Source organism: Tinamus guttatus, unplaced genomic scaffold, assembly GCF_059628265.1.
Source record: "Tinamus guttatus ecotype Peru unplaced genomic scaffold, ASM5962826v1 Tinamus_guttatus_pri_ptg000172l, whole genome shotgun sequence".
NCBI classification, from domain to species: domain Eukaryota; kingdom Metazoa; phylum Chordata; class Aves; order Tinamiformes; family Tinamidae; genus Tinamus; species Tinamus guttatus.
Window position 1 is genome coordinate 5,776,636 of NW_028288706.1, and position 19,806 is coordinate 5,796,441.

The window sequence follows — 19,806 nt, forward strand, 5'->3', positions numbered from 1 at the left end:
TTTTCAAATAAAATTGCTTCAACATACGAAATCTGGGAGACCACAAAAAATGGAAAACTTCTCTCCAGATTCTGTTGTTTTTTCTTTTTTTTTTTTTTAAGTAACTGTCAAATAATAACTGATACACACAGTAAAACACTTATTTGTGTTACCTTCCAGTTCTGAAATCATAGATTCATGTTTATTTTTCAGCTTCGTAAGATTTTTGGCTTTTTCTTCTTCTTCTGCAAGATTTGTTGTTAGATCACTTACTCTTTCCTCAAGGAGTTTTCTTTCCTAAAGAAAAACAAAATACTTTTATTATCCAAAGTGTCTCTTGTTGGTGAACATAAAACCAACCGAAATACTGTCTTTTTAATGCTGTATATACTGAAATTTTAGTGACACATTCCAATCTGCCAATATCAGAAGTGATGAAAACTGGTTTCTAGTACTTCCATATTCTCAAATCTGTTGCTGTTAGAATTTGGACTCACTCAACTCTACAATAGCCTGTAATTACAGGACCCAGTTCAGAACATTTCCTTTCAAAAAGTACTCAAATACATGCTTACTTTCAATTTTATACAGGAGGTTTGGTTGACATTAGTGTTTGGCATCTGCCTGAAAGTGTATAGAGAACCCTATGAACAATACAATGTTGGAGGATTACATGAGCCACTCTTACCAGGTAGAAGCCAGTCACTAGCACTTTTTACCTGGCGAAGACATATGGAAATTGTGTCAAGCAGTAGTAGGAGCATTTAAGTGGGAGCCAGAAAATGATAAGTACCTTATCAAAAAAAAGAAAAAAAAAGAAAAAAAAAGAAAAAAAAAAAAAGAAAAACACTTCTATGTACCAAGAGAATGATTCAGTCTTCTAGGGGCCAAAAAGACATGTTCTCCAGTGATTGTGCTTGACTGCCGTGGGGAACTTTTTTGAAGATACTGTCTCCACAACAGATCTCAAAGCTAGACCCACAGCACTCACCTTGGTTAGTTTGTTATTCTGATCTTCCATTATGAGAATATCATCTTCCATTTTCTTTATCTTTCCATCTGCTGTTACTTTTTCAAGTTGCAGTTTTTGCCTTGCAGCTTCTTCTTCTTCCAGCTGTTCTTCAAGGTCCTTTGCAGAAAGAAACAAACACACTGAACATGAATTCTGGAAATAAGACACTACTTGGACTCTAGGAAATGTTAATATGTGTCAGTTCGAGTTGGGTATCTTGCAAGCTCTTTTTTTTTCTTAACCAGTTAATAGATGACCTGTACTAGTCTAGGTGATTTAAAAGGAAAAGTTTGTTAAAATAGTTCTCTAGAGAAAAAAAAAAAGATTTAAATTGAGAGAGAGGAAGAATGTTTATAAATACTAAATAGAGGAAAGAAACTCTATTGATCATTCTTCAGTGGGATTAAGATTCTCTACATTGTTGTACAGCAAGCATTTTCATGGGATTCGAAGTTTGCCAATCTTTGATTTTTTTTTTATCTACTGCTTATTGCCTGTATTCATGGCTTCTGCCTGCTTACCAGCATTTGTTGTTGCATCTTTTTCTTTTCTGCTTGCAGCTGTTGGCTGCGTTCTTCCTCTTCCTCAATTCTGGCTTCCATTTCATGCAGAATCTCTTCCAGCTCTTGTTTCTTAGCAGCTAAACGGACTCTCATCTCTTCAGCTTCAGCATACAGTTCAGTTTCTGCCTGAAGCTGCTCTTGAAGGAGGTTCTTCTCTTCACAAAGCTACACAGATAAAACAGGTAGGAAGTTAAAATTTAGGCTGTATATGGCCCATGGTGTGTTTTCAATAGGTAATTCTAGTGTTCAAGTTGTGGCTGTACAGTGCGTCTTGTGCGTGCAAGTTAGGCCTTCCCTGAAACACCTGGGAATTTACCTACACCAAACTTTCATTTGGGTCCATTGCCATGAATAGAGGTGAGAATTAAAAGAAACACCTTTATTTTAATTCTTCTAAAAAGAAGAAAAACTGATTATCATTTCCTGGAAACCCAGCACTGCACATCACCTGGCTGTGTTTCTGTTCCAGCTCCTTCAATTCACTCTCTGCTTTTTGTTGTCTTTCCTTAGTTCTCTGCAGTTCTTCATCCTTGGCCTGCATTTCTTCTTCTTGGCGAGTGACTTGGAGCAATGGCTTCACCTGGTAGGGGGAAAGGGTTTTTTTTATGAATGTTTCCTTTCAGCATTTATATTACTGAATGCAATAAGTAGAAGTGTCAGGTTAACTGGTACTAATAGCACTGTCTGTTGTTGCTTGAGTAGTGCGCAAGCTTGGTGCATGCATCTTTACATCAACAAGCCTCAGTAATATTGTTCTTAATCACATCTGCATTAATTTTTTAAGCCTTGTCAGCTCCTCTGTTCTCTGTAGCATTACTTTTTTGAGGAAGTCTGACCCTGGTTTCATGTGTTTAAGGAGTATAAAAGCTCTGTCTGCTGCACGGAAAGGCAGTGTACACACTTGGACATTGTCCCTTTCTGCTTGAAGGTGAGGTTGCTGTCTGCAATTAGGAACCATTTCTTATATCCAAAATGAAGGCCATTCTTGAAGAGGCAGGCCTACTTCAATAGAAAGCAGTCTAGGAGGAAAATGTTTAGTGTCCTCATGAGGGAAATCTTGAACTATTGTGTTCCTTGTAGATATGTAACTGTGTATCCACAAAATATAGTTTTACTCTCTCTTCTCATTGCCCATCTATGTGAAGTTGTTCCATTTTGACAGTTAAGTAGAAGTCCCCAAACATGGTAAATATTGTATGAACCTTTGCTTAACTAGCAGAGTTTTCAATCTAAACTAGAACTACCTTTAATGTTAGTACTGTATAAATATATCTAGTGTCTCTCTAATCCAGAGTGTCCCTGACATGACATGACTTGGTATCATATGCATTCCATTTCTTTTGGAAAACTGTGGATTCCCTGATAATAGTCACTCACTTTAGTGAACAGTCTCCACCATTGCCAGTTCCTCAGCTTCAGGTAAGCAGCACAATTTCTCTGGATAACCTTCATTGCAGTTAGCTGTTGCTGTCTCTTGGCAAATGCTCTGTGATTAAAAACACAAAGCAGTTTTGTTCAGTGTGGGAACACACGGTGTCTTAAACATAAACATGTTAAGCAAAGCAACTCTGCATGGGAGTCTGCTGATTCGCTTCATAGTTTGGGAATTCTGGCCAAATTCTCTCATCACTGTGCCAATGTTTTATGTTTTCCAGATTTTGTTTAGTCTTCTACTTTTTTGTCCATTTATGCCATTAGGTGGGTGCAAACCACGCAGTATGGATCTAGTTCTGGGTGTGAGCATCTTTTCAGAGTGCATGGGCATTCAGAACTGGTATTGATGATCATTCTTTAAACTTACTAAATTTAATTTTGATTGCTTGGTAACTTGAAAGCCTTGGTAAAGTGCTGAAAAAGGGCATTACTGATAATAGTTTTGTGATGTAGAATAACTGAGATCATGCTGGATGACTTAGTAGTCTAGTGTCGTGTAATAAATTATCTCATACTTCCAATGGTGCTGCTATCTGTATCATAGTAGTGCTTAAGATTTCAGTCATAGGCAAGGATGCTCCTTGTTCTCCTTGTACAAACACATGTTTAAATAAGGCTATTGCCTCAGAGAACTTGCTTACAGTACAGAGAGTGCAAGCAGTCTTACAATATAGCTGATTCTTTCTAATCAATCCAACTGGACATTGGACACAAGTTGAGTTAGCACATAGTCTTACTTTCTTGCCAGGTAGCCTCGGGACTGAGCCTGGAAAGCAATAATAACATCTGTGATCTTCAGGTCTCTCTCTTCTTCCAGATGAGCTAGAACACCGGTTCTGAAGAAGATTTTACTCTGTCCAATTCTGTACAGGTTGGGATCAAGTTCTAATGCTTTGATCTGGAAGAAAACAGGGACATTTGTTAACATCGGTGCTGGGTTTTAGGGTATTAAAAAATACTTTTCACTTCTGTTGGCTCCCAATAACTCTAAGAGGTATAGATTTGATTATCAACAGAAGCAAAAATGCTGTTCTCACCATCAGTATGCAAGCCTGCTTCCCATCCATGAATCCTTTAGGAATAGCATTTGCAGCAAGAATTTCATATCTGTCAAAAGATTGTGGGAGGGATTTAGATTGGGGATTTAGACTATTTTGCACAGATCATCAATAATCACAATAATCATCAAATTATTTTGCACAAGAAGACATGTATTACAGTACATTAAGCACAGAGAGTTAGGACAAGGTAAGGGATCCCTACCGCTGGCGGAACTCCTGGAAGACAATTCTGTTGGGGAAGCCCTGACGGCAGATCCGAATACCTTCCAGGACACCATTGCAGCGCAACTGCTCCAGTACTAAATGGGCATCAAGCTTTCCAGCCTGGAAAGGGAACATACAGTATTTTTAGGACAGTAAAAATTTGCAGAAATGTTACTGGCTACATATTTATGTCTGAAGATGTTCAGTGCTGCAATGTGCTGGTACAGTGAGCAGCACTCTGCATAAATAATGTGCTAGAATTCTGAAAACTGAGCATTTGAAATTTACCCTTTTTTCATGATTTGGAATGATGCAGCGAACGAAGTTGGGATTGGTGTTCCTTAGGGTGGTCATCAGTTTGGTCAGCTGCTCCTTGTAGAGTTGGCCAACAGTACGGAACATGCCTTTCTTGGTTTTTGAAGCACTGGGAAGTGAACTTTCAGTCATCTTGGCCATCTGGTCCAGCCCAACTATACGGTCCACTAAAATGTAAAAGAGTGCGTGAATTGAACTGCTCAAATGAACTGTCTTTATCTAATATCATATTGTTAAAATGTGACATCAGAAATACTTGTTATACAGATACTTACAAGTATCTGTATAGATACTGTAGTCATAGAAGCATGCTACTAAAAGCACTAGAAGGTATTTTAAAGTAAATAGAAAAACTCCCATCTGCGGATGGTTCTCAAAGTCTAGCTAATAATTCCCCTCAAGTATCTGGTAATTCAGAACCCACCTCCTGGGGCTTCCAAGGAGGCTGGTATTTCTCCTATTTGTTTTTGTGCATGTATTAAATATCTATACATGTTATATGTAAATATGTAATGTAAATATACCTATCCATCTATATTGGGAATCCATATAAATGGGTTCCAGACTTTTTTTTTTTTAAAGAAGTGTTTTGTATGTATGCAGCCATCCTTCTGATAGGTTTTCCCTGAGATTACATGTCACTGGAAAGAACTCTGCAAGATTTCTGGGAGAGGAGCATGTGAGGTAAGGATTGCCCACATTCATGAAAGGCAGTGATAACCTATATTAGATAAACAGTTCAATATCCCATTTTCATCAATATTATAACAATGAATATTTTTATTATGTTGCCGAATACTACAGAATATTTGATATTGATAAAAATATTTGATAGTACTTAGAAACTACTCAACAATGATCATTAAATATGTATTTAAAATGGGCTATTATGCTTTTTAGTTCAATCTCTTCCATGTTTATCATTTTCATACATCTTTCTTGACAGTGAGGGGAGGCTGTCAGAACACTTCTGATAGGAGAATTTTCTTCCTCTAGACCAGTTTACTGATTTAGAATTGTGTTTCCTACCATCTTTCCAAAGGTCTGCACAAATTTGTCTGAAGATTGGTTCAGCAGAGCAGTCACGTGTCATTTAGCGGATCCATGTTCTTTGTTAGCCAGGCTGTTGCGTTGTAGTTCACCTGCAGGAAACAGTGCTAGGTTAAAAATCTGTTGATGCAGATGTCGATGCAGGACTCTGGAGTGGTAAGATCACAGGCACAAATTAACACAAAATAAGGCAAAATAATAATAATGTGAAAAGCTTTCTGTAGATGACAGCTGATGGGTGTTTGAATCTTACAGTACTTAAATCTAAAGTTTTGGGGTTTTTTGGCAAGAAATGATCCAAATTATATGGATTTTCAAAAGCCCTGGTGCTGAATATTTTTTTGTTGTTTATTTTCATGTGCACATAGCACAACCATGGCTGTTTTGTAAATCCTATTCAATGTATTACACAATTAAAGCACGTAATATATATGCATTATATAATTTAAAGCTGTTCATGCTAACTGGAACACTTGAACTGCTGCTTATTCAGCGTTTAGGCAATCAAAGAATAAACATTGATAAGTCAAAATAGCTCAATCTGCCAGTACCTTTCCTGCGTAGTGGATTATAGAGAATTCGGTTTTATCCTTAAGTTGCTTGGTCTTCTGAAATTTGGGTGATTGCCTTGTTCTTGACATAGTTTATCCACGAAAGATGTGTCAGTAGCTTTGGGGAACCAGCACTCTTCATCCAGCAGAGCCAGAACACCAGGGGGGTTCGTCTGCAATTGAGCAATACCAGATCACGATCATCACAGGCAGAGACAAAGAAAATGCACCACCACCTTCTTCCTCCATGAGATTTAAAGCCCCCAGGCAATAGAGGATCCAAAATACCTTAAATGACTCTCTTACTGTACTGTTACATGACAGAACCTGATTAAACCTAGTAGTACTATCCCCCTCTAGAGGTAAAATCTTACCGGTCTTTCAATCAGCTCAATGCAAGGTTGCAGGTCAAAGGCCAAAGTCAATGAAATTCATTCAATGCCCTCACGCTGTATTCCTCTTGCTCCAATATAAACATTGTGTGGTTGAAAGCTGCTGAAGTTTCTCATTAGTGTAATTGATGCACAGCTGCTCAAAGGAATTGATCTGTAGAGAAGAGAGAAGACAGAATTATTGAATTGTTAACATTAAAAACACACCTGCAAGGAGGAACTTAAAGGACAAGGTTAAATTAGATATCTTCTATTTCTTTTCAAAGAGCATAGTAATTCAAATATAAGGATGCAGATTTTCTTATTTCAGGTCTTGGAAGCTTACAGTAAGTTGTTAGCTGTTGAATCTCTGCACTGGAACCTGTTTGATAAGCCATGAAGTTCCTTGCTCTAAGCACTGAACCCCACAGAGGCACCATAGGACACTGCAGACACCCCCCACTCTTCTTGCCAGGGCTGCTTCTCTATGGGAAAAGCAAGCAGACAGATTAACACTCTTGTGAGATGGGCTGCTAGCCAACCTGAAGAGCCAAATTATTTTTGCAGCTCTGAATTTAATTTATTTGTAATATTACATGTATCTCTTCACTAAAAAAAATAATTAAAAAATGGAGTCCACTAAAGGTTTGTGCATCCAAAAGACTGGTTTTCAAACTCGGTGGAACAATGATTTGCAGTGTCCAGATGTAGTGAAGGCATTAAGCGAGCTATGTTCTCCACAGTCTCTACCACAGAGTAAAACAACCCACAGATTGACAAAAAGGAATTTTGGCCAACGTGTGCCTCACAGACCATACCTCGAAAATCTCAAATCCAGCAATATCAAGGATCCCCAAGAAGGAAGCACCTTGTCTTTTTGTTTTATCTAGAGCTTTGTTTACACGAGTCAGAATCCATCGGAACAGACGTTCAAATTTTGCCTTGGCCAAAGCCTCTATGGCAAAGTCAGCCTGCGAAAATAAGAAATTATTGTAAGTTAAGAAGAAACTCAAATATCTGCTAATTTATTTGTAGAAAATGAAGACAGAAACAGAAAACTGACATTTCCCTTTAGACAAGGTGTAAAAAAAGAAAAAAAAATATTTTGAGGATTACATACCTGCTCTTTGGTCTGAGCTTTCTGAACAACATCTCGTCCTACTTTGATCCTTGGGGTTAGAATAGCCCTTGTGAAATCCGTCACGTTTATCCCCATCAGGTGACACACTTTTTGTGCAGCTAAAATAAAACAATGATATTTTATTTCAGGATGAATTTTCTCTTAGTAGATAAGTAAGCATGAATATAAGCAGTTCAACAAGTGTGTGAAATTATTGTATTTTCCTTAAAAGCTCTTTTTTTTATACACACAGGGTGCAATTTGCCACAAAATATTATTCATGCTGCCAGCAACAAATACACTGTTCATCAATTTCATCAATTAATGGATTCAAGAAAAGGTAATGATAATTGTGTTGTTTTTAAGTACAGAATATCTTTTAATGCCATTGAAGTATCTCTATAATGACATGAAATTAAATACACGTAAGGAATATTAAATAAGTGAACATTAAATAAACATGAGGAAAATAAAAATATTGATAAATATTGTTTACTCAGCAGATATTTTCTTAACTTCTTACTGTTAATTTAAGTGACTAATCGTACCAGTATTGTCTGGCATAGAAGCTTGATCAGTGTTTCTCTCCTTCTTGAAGACAATATTACCCAGCTGTAGGACAGATGAAACAACTCTCAATATAGCTGTAAGATAAATAGATAATATAAATGAGGAACAGCATGTGTACACTCTGAAAACTCCATTCTGTGCAATACAGAGGGCTCAATATACTGACTGGGGTCATCTATACCTTTATGGAAAGATCTGGATTTTCTTTAAAAGACTGTAATATAAACTGCAAAAATTGGAGAGCAGAATGAAGAGCAGTTTGGATGATCCGTGTTATGGAGCAAAGAGGTCAGTCTGGGAGCATGTGCGCTGCCACATTAAGCTGTACTTGTACCTTGGCCAGCCCCTCAGATCTCGGGGGACTCTTGATTCATCTCCCATGCACAGTGGCCTGGAGCATTTTACCCACATGGACAGGTCACAGTCTGCAACTCTGTCTTTAAAATCAAATATATCATTGAAATAGCAGCAACTTCAAAAGGGGACACTTCTAAGATTACAGGTAGCAGAGAAATGTGGACATTCAATCATGCCACTAAAATGTGTCCAGGCCTTTACAGGATTAGCGCCAAAAATTTTGTGTAGAAAAGCAATTAATTAATATTTGATTACTAAAACATGTATGAATGTGATGCTACATCAGGTAGTAAAATCTATTGTGTTTCCAATGCGATTGTATTAATGTAGGAATTTAATTCATTTTGCTAATTTAGTAGCTTACACGGGATAAAAGTACTCTCTTACGGGGCTTATATTTTAGAGTGTAAAATGAAAGGGATTCAGACAGTTACACAAAGACTGCTATCGAAGTCAGGGAGAATGGTGTAGTCAATGCCGATACATATGCCAGGGCAGGAGGACAAGCCAGTCTTCCTCCTAATTCCTCCTTCCTTCTTCCTCCTAAAGTCACTTGACTTCACCACGGCTGGGGTTTGCACTGCTGTCTGGCAGGGCGAGACGCTCCTTCTTGGCACCCTTGGTTACTAGTGCAGGGATGGAGGTGATGAAGTTCAGCTCCCTGCTGCCTCCCTTGGTCCAAGGTCCAAGTGAGGGGCTGCTGCTGTTCAGCCACCAGGTGTCACTGGGGACATGGGCACTGCAGCCTCGGGCACTGCGCACTGGTGTCTAAAACCCAGCACGCTCCCAGGACAGCGAGCTGTACATGTTGAAGGCTGTGACAGGCATACATTTTCAAGGCAGTTTGTTTATGCTGCATGTTTTTATTTCTCTTTTCTCTGAATGAGTGAATACAAATATTAACTATTCAGAGCTGACCCATTTCTTTCAAAATTAAATCAGAATATTTTTTTTCATGCTAGTCATTGTTGGAAAGTTCCAAAAAATGGCTTTAAATGGTCATTAGTGTTGTTAGAGCTGGCTCGAATTCAGCAATCTGTTCTGGGTGTGCATGGAGCTCTGTTAGTGAGATGCCTGAAGTCTGTCCTTTTACAGACACAGATTACATTTCAAAACACCACATCTCATAGCACTTCTGCATGCTCACCACTTTACTGTTGGAATGCAGCTTGGTCAAGGGCACGTGTCATGTTCCTTCTACAAGAAGGTCTTCTCAATTTGTAAGATTTATAAGAAGAAAAGTCCATGCAGTTCTTCATCAAAATGGACAGCAAAATATTGCGGCAATTATTTATTTGATCCACAGTTAAATTACTGTGTAGAGCTGCCATGCATTTCACCAGTTGTTCTGTCTCACAGTGATAATAAGTTCTTTCTGATGAAATATATCTTTCTTTTCCAATAAAGACAGTAATTCTGTCTTTCTGAGTTTTTTTTCAGTGTTTTCAGCAAGTGCTGCCAGTTTAAACCTTTGAAGATGTTTTGCAAATAGTCTTTGCTGTTGTTTTCATCTACTCCCAGCAGTACCCACTGCAACAATGGGAAAAGGTAGGCCACACTAGCAATTTTGGAGTAGATCTTTTCTAATAACAGATCTTTTCTAATAACAGTAGATCTTTTCTAGTAACAGACTAAACGCAGTTAGCTCCTAATTAGGTTTCCTTGCAAGGGAGGAACAACAGTGACCTTAAGACTCATAAGAATTCCTGAAGCTGCATGCTGAGGTGTCCAGAGAAGACAGCAAAGTACACCACAAAATTCAGTTGTCCTTTAATGTTGTCCCTTCTCTCTGAGCAATGTCTATTCTGATCATGCAGGAATGTACTCCCTTTTTATTCTTAAGGCAGGCTAGAAACATACCCGTACTTGAGATTTTTTTCACTGAGAGGCCCTCTGCTCTCTTTCCTTGCAATAGCTATTGTTTATTTCATCTAATACCACCTGGGAAGGGGAGAAGAGGGGAATTCTAGGAACTCTAATTCACAAGCTTTTTAGAAACAATAGCTAGGTAACAGTTTTGGCTGGTAATAGAAAAAAAACAGGAAATAAGAAGCAAAAAGGTTATACCACTTAGGTATGTTTAGAGACCTGCACTTTCTGCTTCATGCAAGATCACACTTCTCGAGAGAAACATGGATGTTAAATCTAAATATTAATTCTATTATATGAATGCACTATCTTACTTCATGTGCATATTTTGCAAAGTGACATCCTGGACAGAATTCTCCACTATACATTTATATCCTATCTATTGTTGTTTGCAGAGGTATATACCTCAAATGCAACCTTATAGTTCTTACCTGTTTGTTCCTCATCACTAAAGCCCATAATTCTCATGGCTTCCAAGGTCTCCTGGAACATCTCATCATCTTGTTGAGCAGGGATAGGCACATAGCCATTAGATAGAAAGGTGTAATTGTTGAAATTTTCCAGCAACAGATCATCTAAAAGGCAAAGAAGAAAAGCTTGACTTCGTTAACTTAAACTTAATGTTCTTAATTAATAAATTCACCTAACATAGAAACACAGTAGAAGAGACTGTGTTTTTGCCCAAGGAAGTCTCTCCTTGCATGAAGATCTTAGGATTTTGTGGTGGACAAGTATTTCAGACTCACTCTTCATTTGGCAAGTTTGATTGTGCTGAATTTGCACCTTTCAGTAGTGACTGGGGAGCGTCTTCACCTCTCTGTGGAACCTAGCACCCTAAGAACTCAAATCTGAGCCTTTTTTCTGTAAGTCTTTCATTTAGTTCCATATATAACATAGTCAGAATTCCATATTTCTACTTGGTCTTCTTTACCTAGGGACTCATATCAGATAACAAAAAGCAAATAACAGCCATAATGGATCAGACCAAAAAACTCTTCAGACCCATACGGTGGCCAGCAACAGATTCTTAGGGAAGGAACATTAAATAAAAGAGAAAAACAGGACAAATACAGAGTTATCCATTCCTTTATACATTTTCTATCAACTAGCAATTTAGGGAAACATTGATGTTCTAAAACCCTTTTTGGACCTGATTATACTTTAGACCTTCTCACCATCCTGAAGCAATGGGCTTCACAATATAATTAGGTGCTGTATATTTTAAAACTGCTAGCCAAAAAAATTATTGGGAATGCCAAATTATTTTGTGTAATAAATAATGAATACCTCTTCCCTATTCATTTCCAATATCATTTAAGATAATGTTTGAACGAGTTTACATGCCCTGGAAATTCTTCTACAAAATGTACACCAGGTAGAGCAAACAGATGCACATCAGTTGAGACTTCGACATATATGACATGCAGATGAAGAAATTAAGCCATTCTAAGCAAGCCGTTGCTCATTGGTAAATGAGAGGTAAGAATTGATAGTAAGTCACTTACTTTTCATTTGTTCAGAAGCTCCAGCAATCAAATAGTAAAAGATATGAAACGTTCGCTCATCTTTAGCCTGACGAATAGCACGGGATTTTTCAAGCAAATCTGTTTGTCAAGCATGTTAAAATCAATAACATGTTTCAGTCCTTCTTAATTATACCATCAGCCTCAGAACCATCAGTAGCACTGCTAAAAGCTTGGGTAGCATGAACATGTGTCTAATTCTGCAATCATTTTCTACTACACAAAGTGCTTATTGTTGATGTTGTTTTTGCTCTCTGTGACAGGACTGCTAGTATTGGTTTAATTCTCACTTCAATGAATAGATTAATTTCCTACCACTTACTGTACCACAAATGCTGGTAATCATGGCTGTAAGCACTACAATAGATACAAGTGTTTCCAAAATTATATATATAGAAAAAATGTTCACAATATCATTCCCACCACCTTTTAAGGTGAAATATCAATCTGATCCTTTCAGCATAAGATGGGGCTGCTAGATATAGAGTGTTTTAAGGCCAGAATTACAAGTATAAAAGCAATAAAAGCCAAGTATTTCAGCACTGATTAGTGATTCTCTCTTTAAATGCCAGTGTTTGTCCCCTTGTTAGACCCCCTTGTTAATCCTGTAGTAGAGGCATCAGTAGAAAATATAAAACTTCAGTTAGGAGCAAAAAGAATTAGAAACATTTTTTTCTAAAGATCACTCATTAGAATAAAAACAGAAGGATAAAATGCTTGCTATTGATTCTACACCCAAGAGGGAAATCTTTCCTTGTAGCTGAATCTTTCTTTTTCCTCATTTATTGGAGTTAGCAGTTCCTTCTCTGTGCAAAGATAAGCAGTACAGCAACTGAGGAATCTGGCTACACATTAAAACACACTATTTCATAAACATAACCAAAGAAAGAGTCAGCAATGCTTGGCAAGCAAACTCAGGCTAAGCTGAATTTTTCTGTAATGTTTATACTTTGTTCCTGAAAAAAATGCATGGAGGTTATTGATATACAGCATACTGCTCTGGGTGTCTCATCTAATATAGCAGGACAGTATCTAGTATGTGGAGCGGGCAAACCCTTTGGAATTATCCAGCACTTGGTGCAGACTGGGGCATTAGCACCAGCAAAATATTTGCTCCACTTCAACTGTATAAGCTCTCAGGGCAAGTCATTTCTGGCCATGGTGATTTAATAACATATGCAAAGATCAAGGCAATTTTGGGGAAAATTACAATTCACAGAAAGAGATCAACTGTGAGGACTCTAAGAGAGCTCATCTTTGGCTTTTCCTGTCTCTTTTGTCCTTATTATTATAAAGACTTCATGGGGGTAGAAGTGAAAGTTTGTTACTTCTATTCAGACAGGCCTCCTGCAGACATGAACTAGGTCCTGTCATACTAGATGTCACCTAGACATCTCCCTTGACAGGTGATTCTCAATGCTATCATGGAACCTGTCTCTGGCTGTATGTATGTGACCTCTGCAGGCATATGTGTAATCTAGGAGGCACGCGAGTGCTCAGCCTGAATGGTCCAGGGCCTTGGGGCTTCTTCCCATGCAGAAGCTGGTGTGCACGGGGCTCGGAGTGAGACCTTGCTGCCTACACGGGCCTCTTCCCGACCCACTGGCAGGACCGGAAACTTGAAAAGCACTTCCCAAGTTGCTAAATAAAATATAGTGACAATGCCATGCTTTTTTTTTTTTTTTTTTTTTTTTCCAAACTGTCAATCACAGAACCACTGAGAAGCAGGGAAGTTTCCAACTATTTATATGGTTGGCAAATTAGATCACAGGGAAGTGGAGTGACCCATGCAGGATCACCCTGAGGCAGAGCAAGGGACTGAAGACCATGTGCAATCTTAACCACAAAACAGTCTTTTCACTCCATCATGTTATTGAGACCGTTTTCAAAGTCCCCTTCGTTAGCTTAGGTATGTTGTTGCCATTTCTGAAGTTCTGCATGGGGCATAGCATACTTTCCTATAGCTGAGAAACAGACATGAAAATGTAAACACTAGAGTAAGACAAGCTGAGAAGCTGGTATCAGTGCAAATGGAGCCACTTCCTCCATCTTTGTTTATACCAGTCTTAGCAATATTTGCCTTTCTTAGACATGCAGGGGAGCTTGTTTATGTTACTTCCTTCTGCTCACTCTAGTTAGTGTAGCTCATGGAAAAGGATACAAGTCTCTATGTTCGCTCCGACAATGTAGCCTGTCACATCAAAGTTGATGCGGATGAATTTACCCTGTGAATGAAAAGAAGACCTAGATTGAGCTATTTTTTCACCCTTTTATTCTGGATTTTACAACGTTAGTGTTTAGCCTGTTTAGTGAGACATATAGGTCATCCTTTTAAAATTAACATCCTTGATTCCCTCCCTTTGGGACAAACTCATGGGATGTTTTGTTCAAGCACTTAGAGGTTAAGGCGTCCCTACCACAAGGAGCAGCCTGTGGAAGCTGGGGATATGCCAACATCTTTTTCTATTTTGATTTCCACAAGGTCAGAGAGGGAATAGAATTGGATTTGTGTAACTCCCTCTCCTAAGTTTCCTCTGCATGGATCCCTGAACTCTGTAGGAGAAGAGCAGAGCAGGGGAGCAAGACCTGCATGGGAAAGGAAGCTTCTACCCCTATTCCCAACAAAAAGTGTCATCAAATACTGACAGTCCCTGCTCATATTAATCCAACTTGATTCTTTCTGACTGTTTTCTCATTTTCTCTCATATAGTTAATCATTTCATATATTAATTACTCTCAATAAATAACCATCACACCTTAAGGTAAGATGCATGTTCAACATCTGTGCAAAGAAAAAGAACAGATTTGTTATTTTTGCAAAGAGGTGGATAGGGAGGTGAAAATGTTCTGGAGTAGGAATTAACTCTGGAAGACCACACACGGGCTGCTAATTTGTAAGAGGACAATGGTACTGTCAGATTTGAGCTTTATTTTTAATCTCTTGAACGGCCAATTCTTTTACTTCAGAGAGGGATTCTATACACTATTTTAAAGGGATTAGCTTGAAGAAGCCCTTTAGGGAGCAGCAGGATGGGAGAGCATGGTGATGAGGGCCCCTGCACACTCTGTTTTCAAAGATGCTGTACGTCCCACCACACACACCCGGCCGGTCTTTTCCTACTTACGAATCTGGAGGAGTTGTCATTCTTCACAGTTTTGGCATTTCCAAAAGCTTCAAGAATAGGGTTTGCCTGTAGAAGCTGTTTTTCCAGCTCACCCTAAAATTTATTCAGACTCAGTTATCCATTTACTCCATATTTACTTAATTTAAACCAGCACATGTACATTGGAGGAAAAATAATTTAAGATAATTTAAGCTTCTAAACTTTTTTGCTGAATACTGCACTTCATGTAAATTTGTTTTCACTCTCTGTTAATCTTTGTGTTTATATATTTGTGCAGTTGACTTCTTCCTGTATACATGACCCTTTTCCAGCTCTGTTGCTTGTGACAGATCAAAGTGTATTAATCTTTTTAGCATAATGACTGGCCTTTTAAAATAAAAAGGGTCATTCACTGTCATATATATATTTTTCAGTTTATTATTATTTTTTAAGAAAGGATGTTCTTAAAGGAACTTCTTACTAGTCCTTTTCAAGTTAGTGTACTGAGATCCTTTGCTAGCAAATGATGATGTAATTAGAATAACTTGCCGAGAATCATTTTAATGTAATGCAGCACAAAGCTACAAAGCAGATTTTACCAAGTCTATTAATAATGATCCATGCAAGGCTATTTAGGTTAAATATGGAAATGTATTAATTTATTTCGAACCAAGATAATGAATTCTCATGCAAACACACAAACTTTGTATTATATTGTTAATTGTGATTGGTAATTGCTAATGAAACAAATCATGCAATGAAACGTGCATGCATTTAATACTCCTATTTCTAAATAAACCAATGAAGTTGAAAAAATACTTTATGAAAACAGTTTTTTTTCAACTTCTTATTTAGCTCTGTGCTATGAAGTCACTCAACTTTCACAGCAATGATATGCATCATTTAATACATCATATTATTTCAATGCTTTTGAGGGAATATTTAGGTTGAATCCAGAGGAAAAAATTGAAAAATTAGTTTTTCACTATCATTGTGGAAAACTGGTAATCTTTCTCTATATACAGTTGTGGAATGTTTTGTAACTTGTGTGGCAATGATGAGAACTGCCTCAAAAATATAGTTAAAAGGCAACATATTGTTAATTGATGGCTAAATTTATCAGAATAGTAATGAGAGGAGGAGAGGATTTCCTAGAACATAGATCCATTGGGAGCTAAGGGCTAAAATAAAATTGCACTGAAAAAAAACAAAAACAACAACAAAAAAATCTGCTGAGCTGGAAGAAGAGGGGAGAGAGTTTTCAACAAGCTGGAACAGCCACCCTGCAGGAAGTAATGAGTTCCTGAAGGTTGCTAAAGCTTCTCTGTATTGGGCAAATGTACAGTCAGTAGCTTTAAAACCTGTACTATGAGCATAGGTTGTAGGAAATCAGATGGTGACAGCTGAAGAGCAACCTTGGCCACCAGAGCTGGACAGAAACACATCCACTCCGAGTGAGGACGGGTGCTATAAATGGGGGAGTATAAAACTGTGGCTCCAAATAACAGCATTGTACGTAGCTGCAAGTCCACTGAACTCCACAGGGATGCTTACGCCAGCCATGAAGTTAGTTCTTTACAGAGTAGCAAAATAAATATATATATATATATTTAAAGTTGTCAAATGAACTGAGGGGCAATATAGCAGGTATTACAATTGCTTTGCCTTCTATCATTGCCAAAGGCTGAATGGCAGCAGTCAGAATAGGGAAAAAAAAAAAAGTCCAGTACAAAGAAAAATCCCATTTTCCTGGCATACAAACCAAAAAGAATGTGCCAGTAAAGCTGCCTCCCTTCCCAGCCCCGGGATGCTGGTGGTGTGCACCCCGGTACCGAGGGCCCTCTGAGGCCTATCAGGATCTGCCGTAATGCACTTGCAGACAGGCTGCAGTGGTAATTGCTCTGTTATATATCACAGCAGCAAGCTAGAAGCATGCTACCTTTTGCAGATGTGAACAATTCTCAACAGTTACATGAAAAGGTAAACTTGAAAGCAGTATCAAATGGAGAGCATGCAGGCAACGTAACAGATCGAATGCACACCGTGAGGTTTAGGAATTATTTCACAACAGTCCTAAAAAGTTCAACCTGAAGTACAGAAAGCATTGGAGTATTTTCATTCGGAGAGCACACTGCTTAATTTCAGGCTGATTGGCTCTTTCAGGATCGTGGGAAAGTTCATTCAAACTACGGCCATTTGAATGCACGCATATAGAACAGGGTGATATTGGAAAGATAACCCCTGCCTGTGTCAGACCTCATTCTTTGTCCTGGAGCCTGACACAGTTAGGGTTGATTTGTGAGAGCATTTGGTGCTATTGTTGCTTTTCATATCATACAACATGTTTCAACAAAGTCTCTCTTAAATTTTTGGGGTGCAACAATAGCATGCAGATCTACACTCAGTGCCTTAAACACACACCAAACAGTCTAAGTTACTCACGTAAGCAAAAGATGGACCTTGCTGTATTGAATAATGTGGTATAAAACAAGTGTCAGTATCATTTCCATTACAGAGACATTTTTATTGCTTTTCCTGTATTAAAATAACCAATATACAGTTTCCATGCAAAAAAAAAAAACAGGAATACAAATAAAAACAACACATTTCAGACACACCAAGAGTAAAAACACAGTTAACATACATACAGCATTCTAACTGAAGAAAGAAAAAGCTGAACCAAAAGGATGGGGTTTGGATCTGGTCCCAAGTTAATCTCCCAGGACCAGAGAAGGAGAAATATTTTTAATAGTAAATCCCATATTTATTCTTTATTGCAACTGAATCATCTTGTTATTGTTCACTCTTCTTAATGGCTGTACTTGCAATGCCAGTTGTCCCAGCCACTGAAGTACTATCAGACAGCATGTTACAGAACAATTTAGACTTCCTTTTAGCCCTCATCTGCTGGATATTTGCCTGCAGGTCTGTTTCGGGGCTAGTTTGATCCTGAGTTTCATGAACTTCCCCATGAAAACAGGAATCAGCAGCAATTCCAGTTACTTGTCCGTTAGAAATGGCCCTGAGGCCGTGAGTTCATTCCCCTGTCACTGAGCGGGACTCAGTAGAAAGAATTTTTTTATGCATTAACGTTCAACACGGGAAAATTATACCTTAGTCTTGGTTAGTTTCCATCAAACCTCATCCCAGATTTCTAGAAAGTACTGCCCAAAGGGAGCGGTACTCCCTCCGCTGCCCCACGGGCGAGCCTGCCGGCCCCAGCCCACGGTGACTCCTGCACGGGGCTGCTCTGCACACCCCGTGCTCTGCAGCCCTCCCTCTGCTCAAGTCCAGGAGAGGCAGGGCAGGGAGCTGCAAGATCCAGGGCAGGGCCGGTCATGGCCTGCTTGCCTGCACACAGCTGTTCTAGTATGAATTAGGTAGGCTCAACAGCCATGGTTACAGCTCCTTGTCACCTCGGATCTTTGTCCTTACCTTTGGGTTTTAATTTAAGATGGATTTTAAATGGTGATCCAAAGAAGGAATTACTCACTTTGGACCCAGTCTTGTATTCAGAACACACTGGAATCTCTTCCTAGATTAGGCCTGTCAATTCCTACATCTTTTTACAGAAGATCTTGAGTGAAATTTAAAAGGCTGTAAGACCCTGTAAGACTTAGGAACTGGAGTTGCCTCTTTGAAAAGAAGGACACGTAGAAGCGTCAGCCACATGAGTGGTCTTGGAACTGGGTAGGTATAAGCTCATAATATGGTTCATAACAATATAAGGAACTTCAGTCACTAAAGCAGGATTGATGCAAGTTTTGAGGCAACAAACTATTCGTAAAGAATTCCATCTTTCAAAATTGTTCTCTCTTTGTCAGAGGATTAAAGAGAAACCAAAAAAATGTGAAGGTTTTATGTTGGGACTCTTTGCTATGTAGTAAGAAAATATGCCTGATAATGAAGCTGATCAAAACTTTGGATATTTAAATGTTGGCACACATTTCTGTGATGCAGCTGCACAATGTGCTAGTTAAAGGGTTTCTCAAACTTCTTAGTTGACAGGGGTAAAATAAGGACTCAAACCTTGCAGACCCCAAGGCCTTCATATTAGGCAGTAAATAGATACTGTACATACGGAAAGCTATAAATAATTCTCTTCTAGCAAAATACATTCTGATTTGGTGCCTAAAGGGATGGCAGACATTTTTTTTCCATAAACATAAAGCTGTGACATAATTGTGTACTCTTAATATGTCGACTATTTGGCAAGCCACAAATGTTGACTTGCTGTTAGCACAGTCAGCTCAGTACAGTCCTAACAAGCTTGAAGGAAAACTGAATAGAGAGGAGATCACTTACTGTGATGCTGGTGTCCTTTTTGCCCTTATGTGATGATGCAACGAAAGCCAGATACTGAATGACCTTTTTGGTATTTTCTGTCTTGCCAGCACCAGATTCACCTCTGAGGGAAACGAAAATAACACAAAAGAAGGTACGTAACTAGTGAACTCCTTCCACCATGTGAAGTATATGTAGTACAAAAGCAAGCTTAGAAAGGGCACAGCTCAGTGTCTGCCCCAGAACACCATCTCTTCAATTCCACCTGACTTCAGCATCCAAGGAACGCAGTGTGAGAGCTGTTGCTCTGTCTCATTAGTGTTTTGACTGGACAGTGGTCCATTTAAGGCAATCCTAAAACATGACACATTTTTAAACAGCAGTTCATCTTGCTTTGGCAGCATCTGAATGTTTTTGAGAAGTGGGGCTGGCAGGGAAT

General features: G+C 38.6%; 1 protein-coding gene across 1 annotated transcript in view; it reads right to left on the minus strand.

The window, feature by feature from the left end:
• MYH11 (myosin heavy chain 11) overlaps positions 1 to 19,806 on the minus strand; it is a 58,371-nt gene that overhangs the window by 13,915 nt on the left and 24,650 nt on the right. Inside the window, 26 exon segments of the mRNA XM_088523185.1 lie at positions 153 to 276; positions 971 to 1,108; positions 1,513 to 1,719; positions 2,003 to 2,134; positions 2,932 to 3,040; positions 3,726 to 3,886; positions 4,026 to 4,095; positions 4,252 to 4,373; positions 4,542 to 4,735; positions 5,598 to 5,618; positions 5,621 to 5,656; positions 5,659 to 5,710; positions 6,170 to 6,237; positions 6,240 to 6,342; positions 6,544 to 6,620; positions 6,623 to 6,661; positions 6,664 to 6,715; positions 7,359 to 7,511; positions 7,661 to 7,779; positions 8,209 to 8,304; positions 10,888 to 11,031; positions 11,962 to 12,060; positions 14,141 to 14,204; positions 15,105 to 15,197; positions 17,526 to 17,546; positions 19,389 to 19,491. Coding sequence (XP_088379311.1) covers positions 153 to 276; positions 971 to 1,108; positions 1,513 to 1,719; positions 2,003 to 2,134; positions 2,932 to 3,040; positions 3,726 to 3,886; positions 4,026 to 4,095; positions 4,252 to 4,373; positions 4,542 to 4,735; positions 5,598 to 5,618; positions 5,621 to 5,656; positions 5,659 to 5,710; positions 6,170 to 6,237; positions 6,240 to 6,342; positions 6,544 to 6,620; positions 6,623 to 6,661; positions 6,664 to 6,715; positions 7,359 to 7,511; positions 7,661 to 7,779; positions 8,209 to 8,304; positions 10,888 to 11,031; positions 11,962 to 12,060; positions 14,141 to 14,204; positions 15,105 to 15,197; positions 17,526 to 17,546; positions 19,389 to 19,491 — 2,597 coding nt within the window.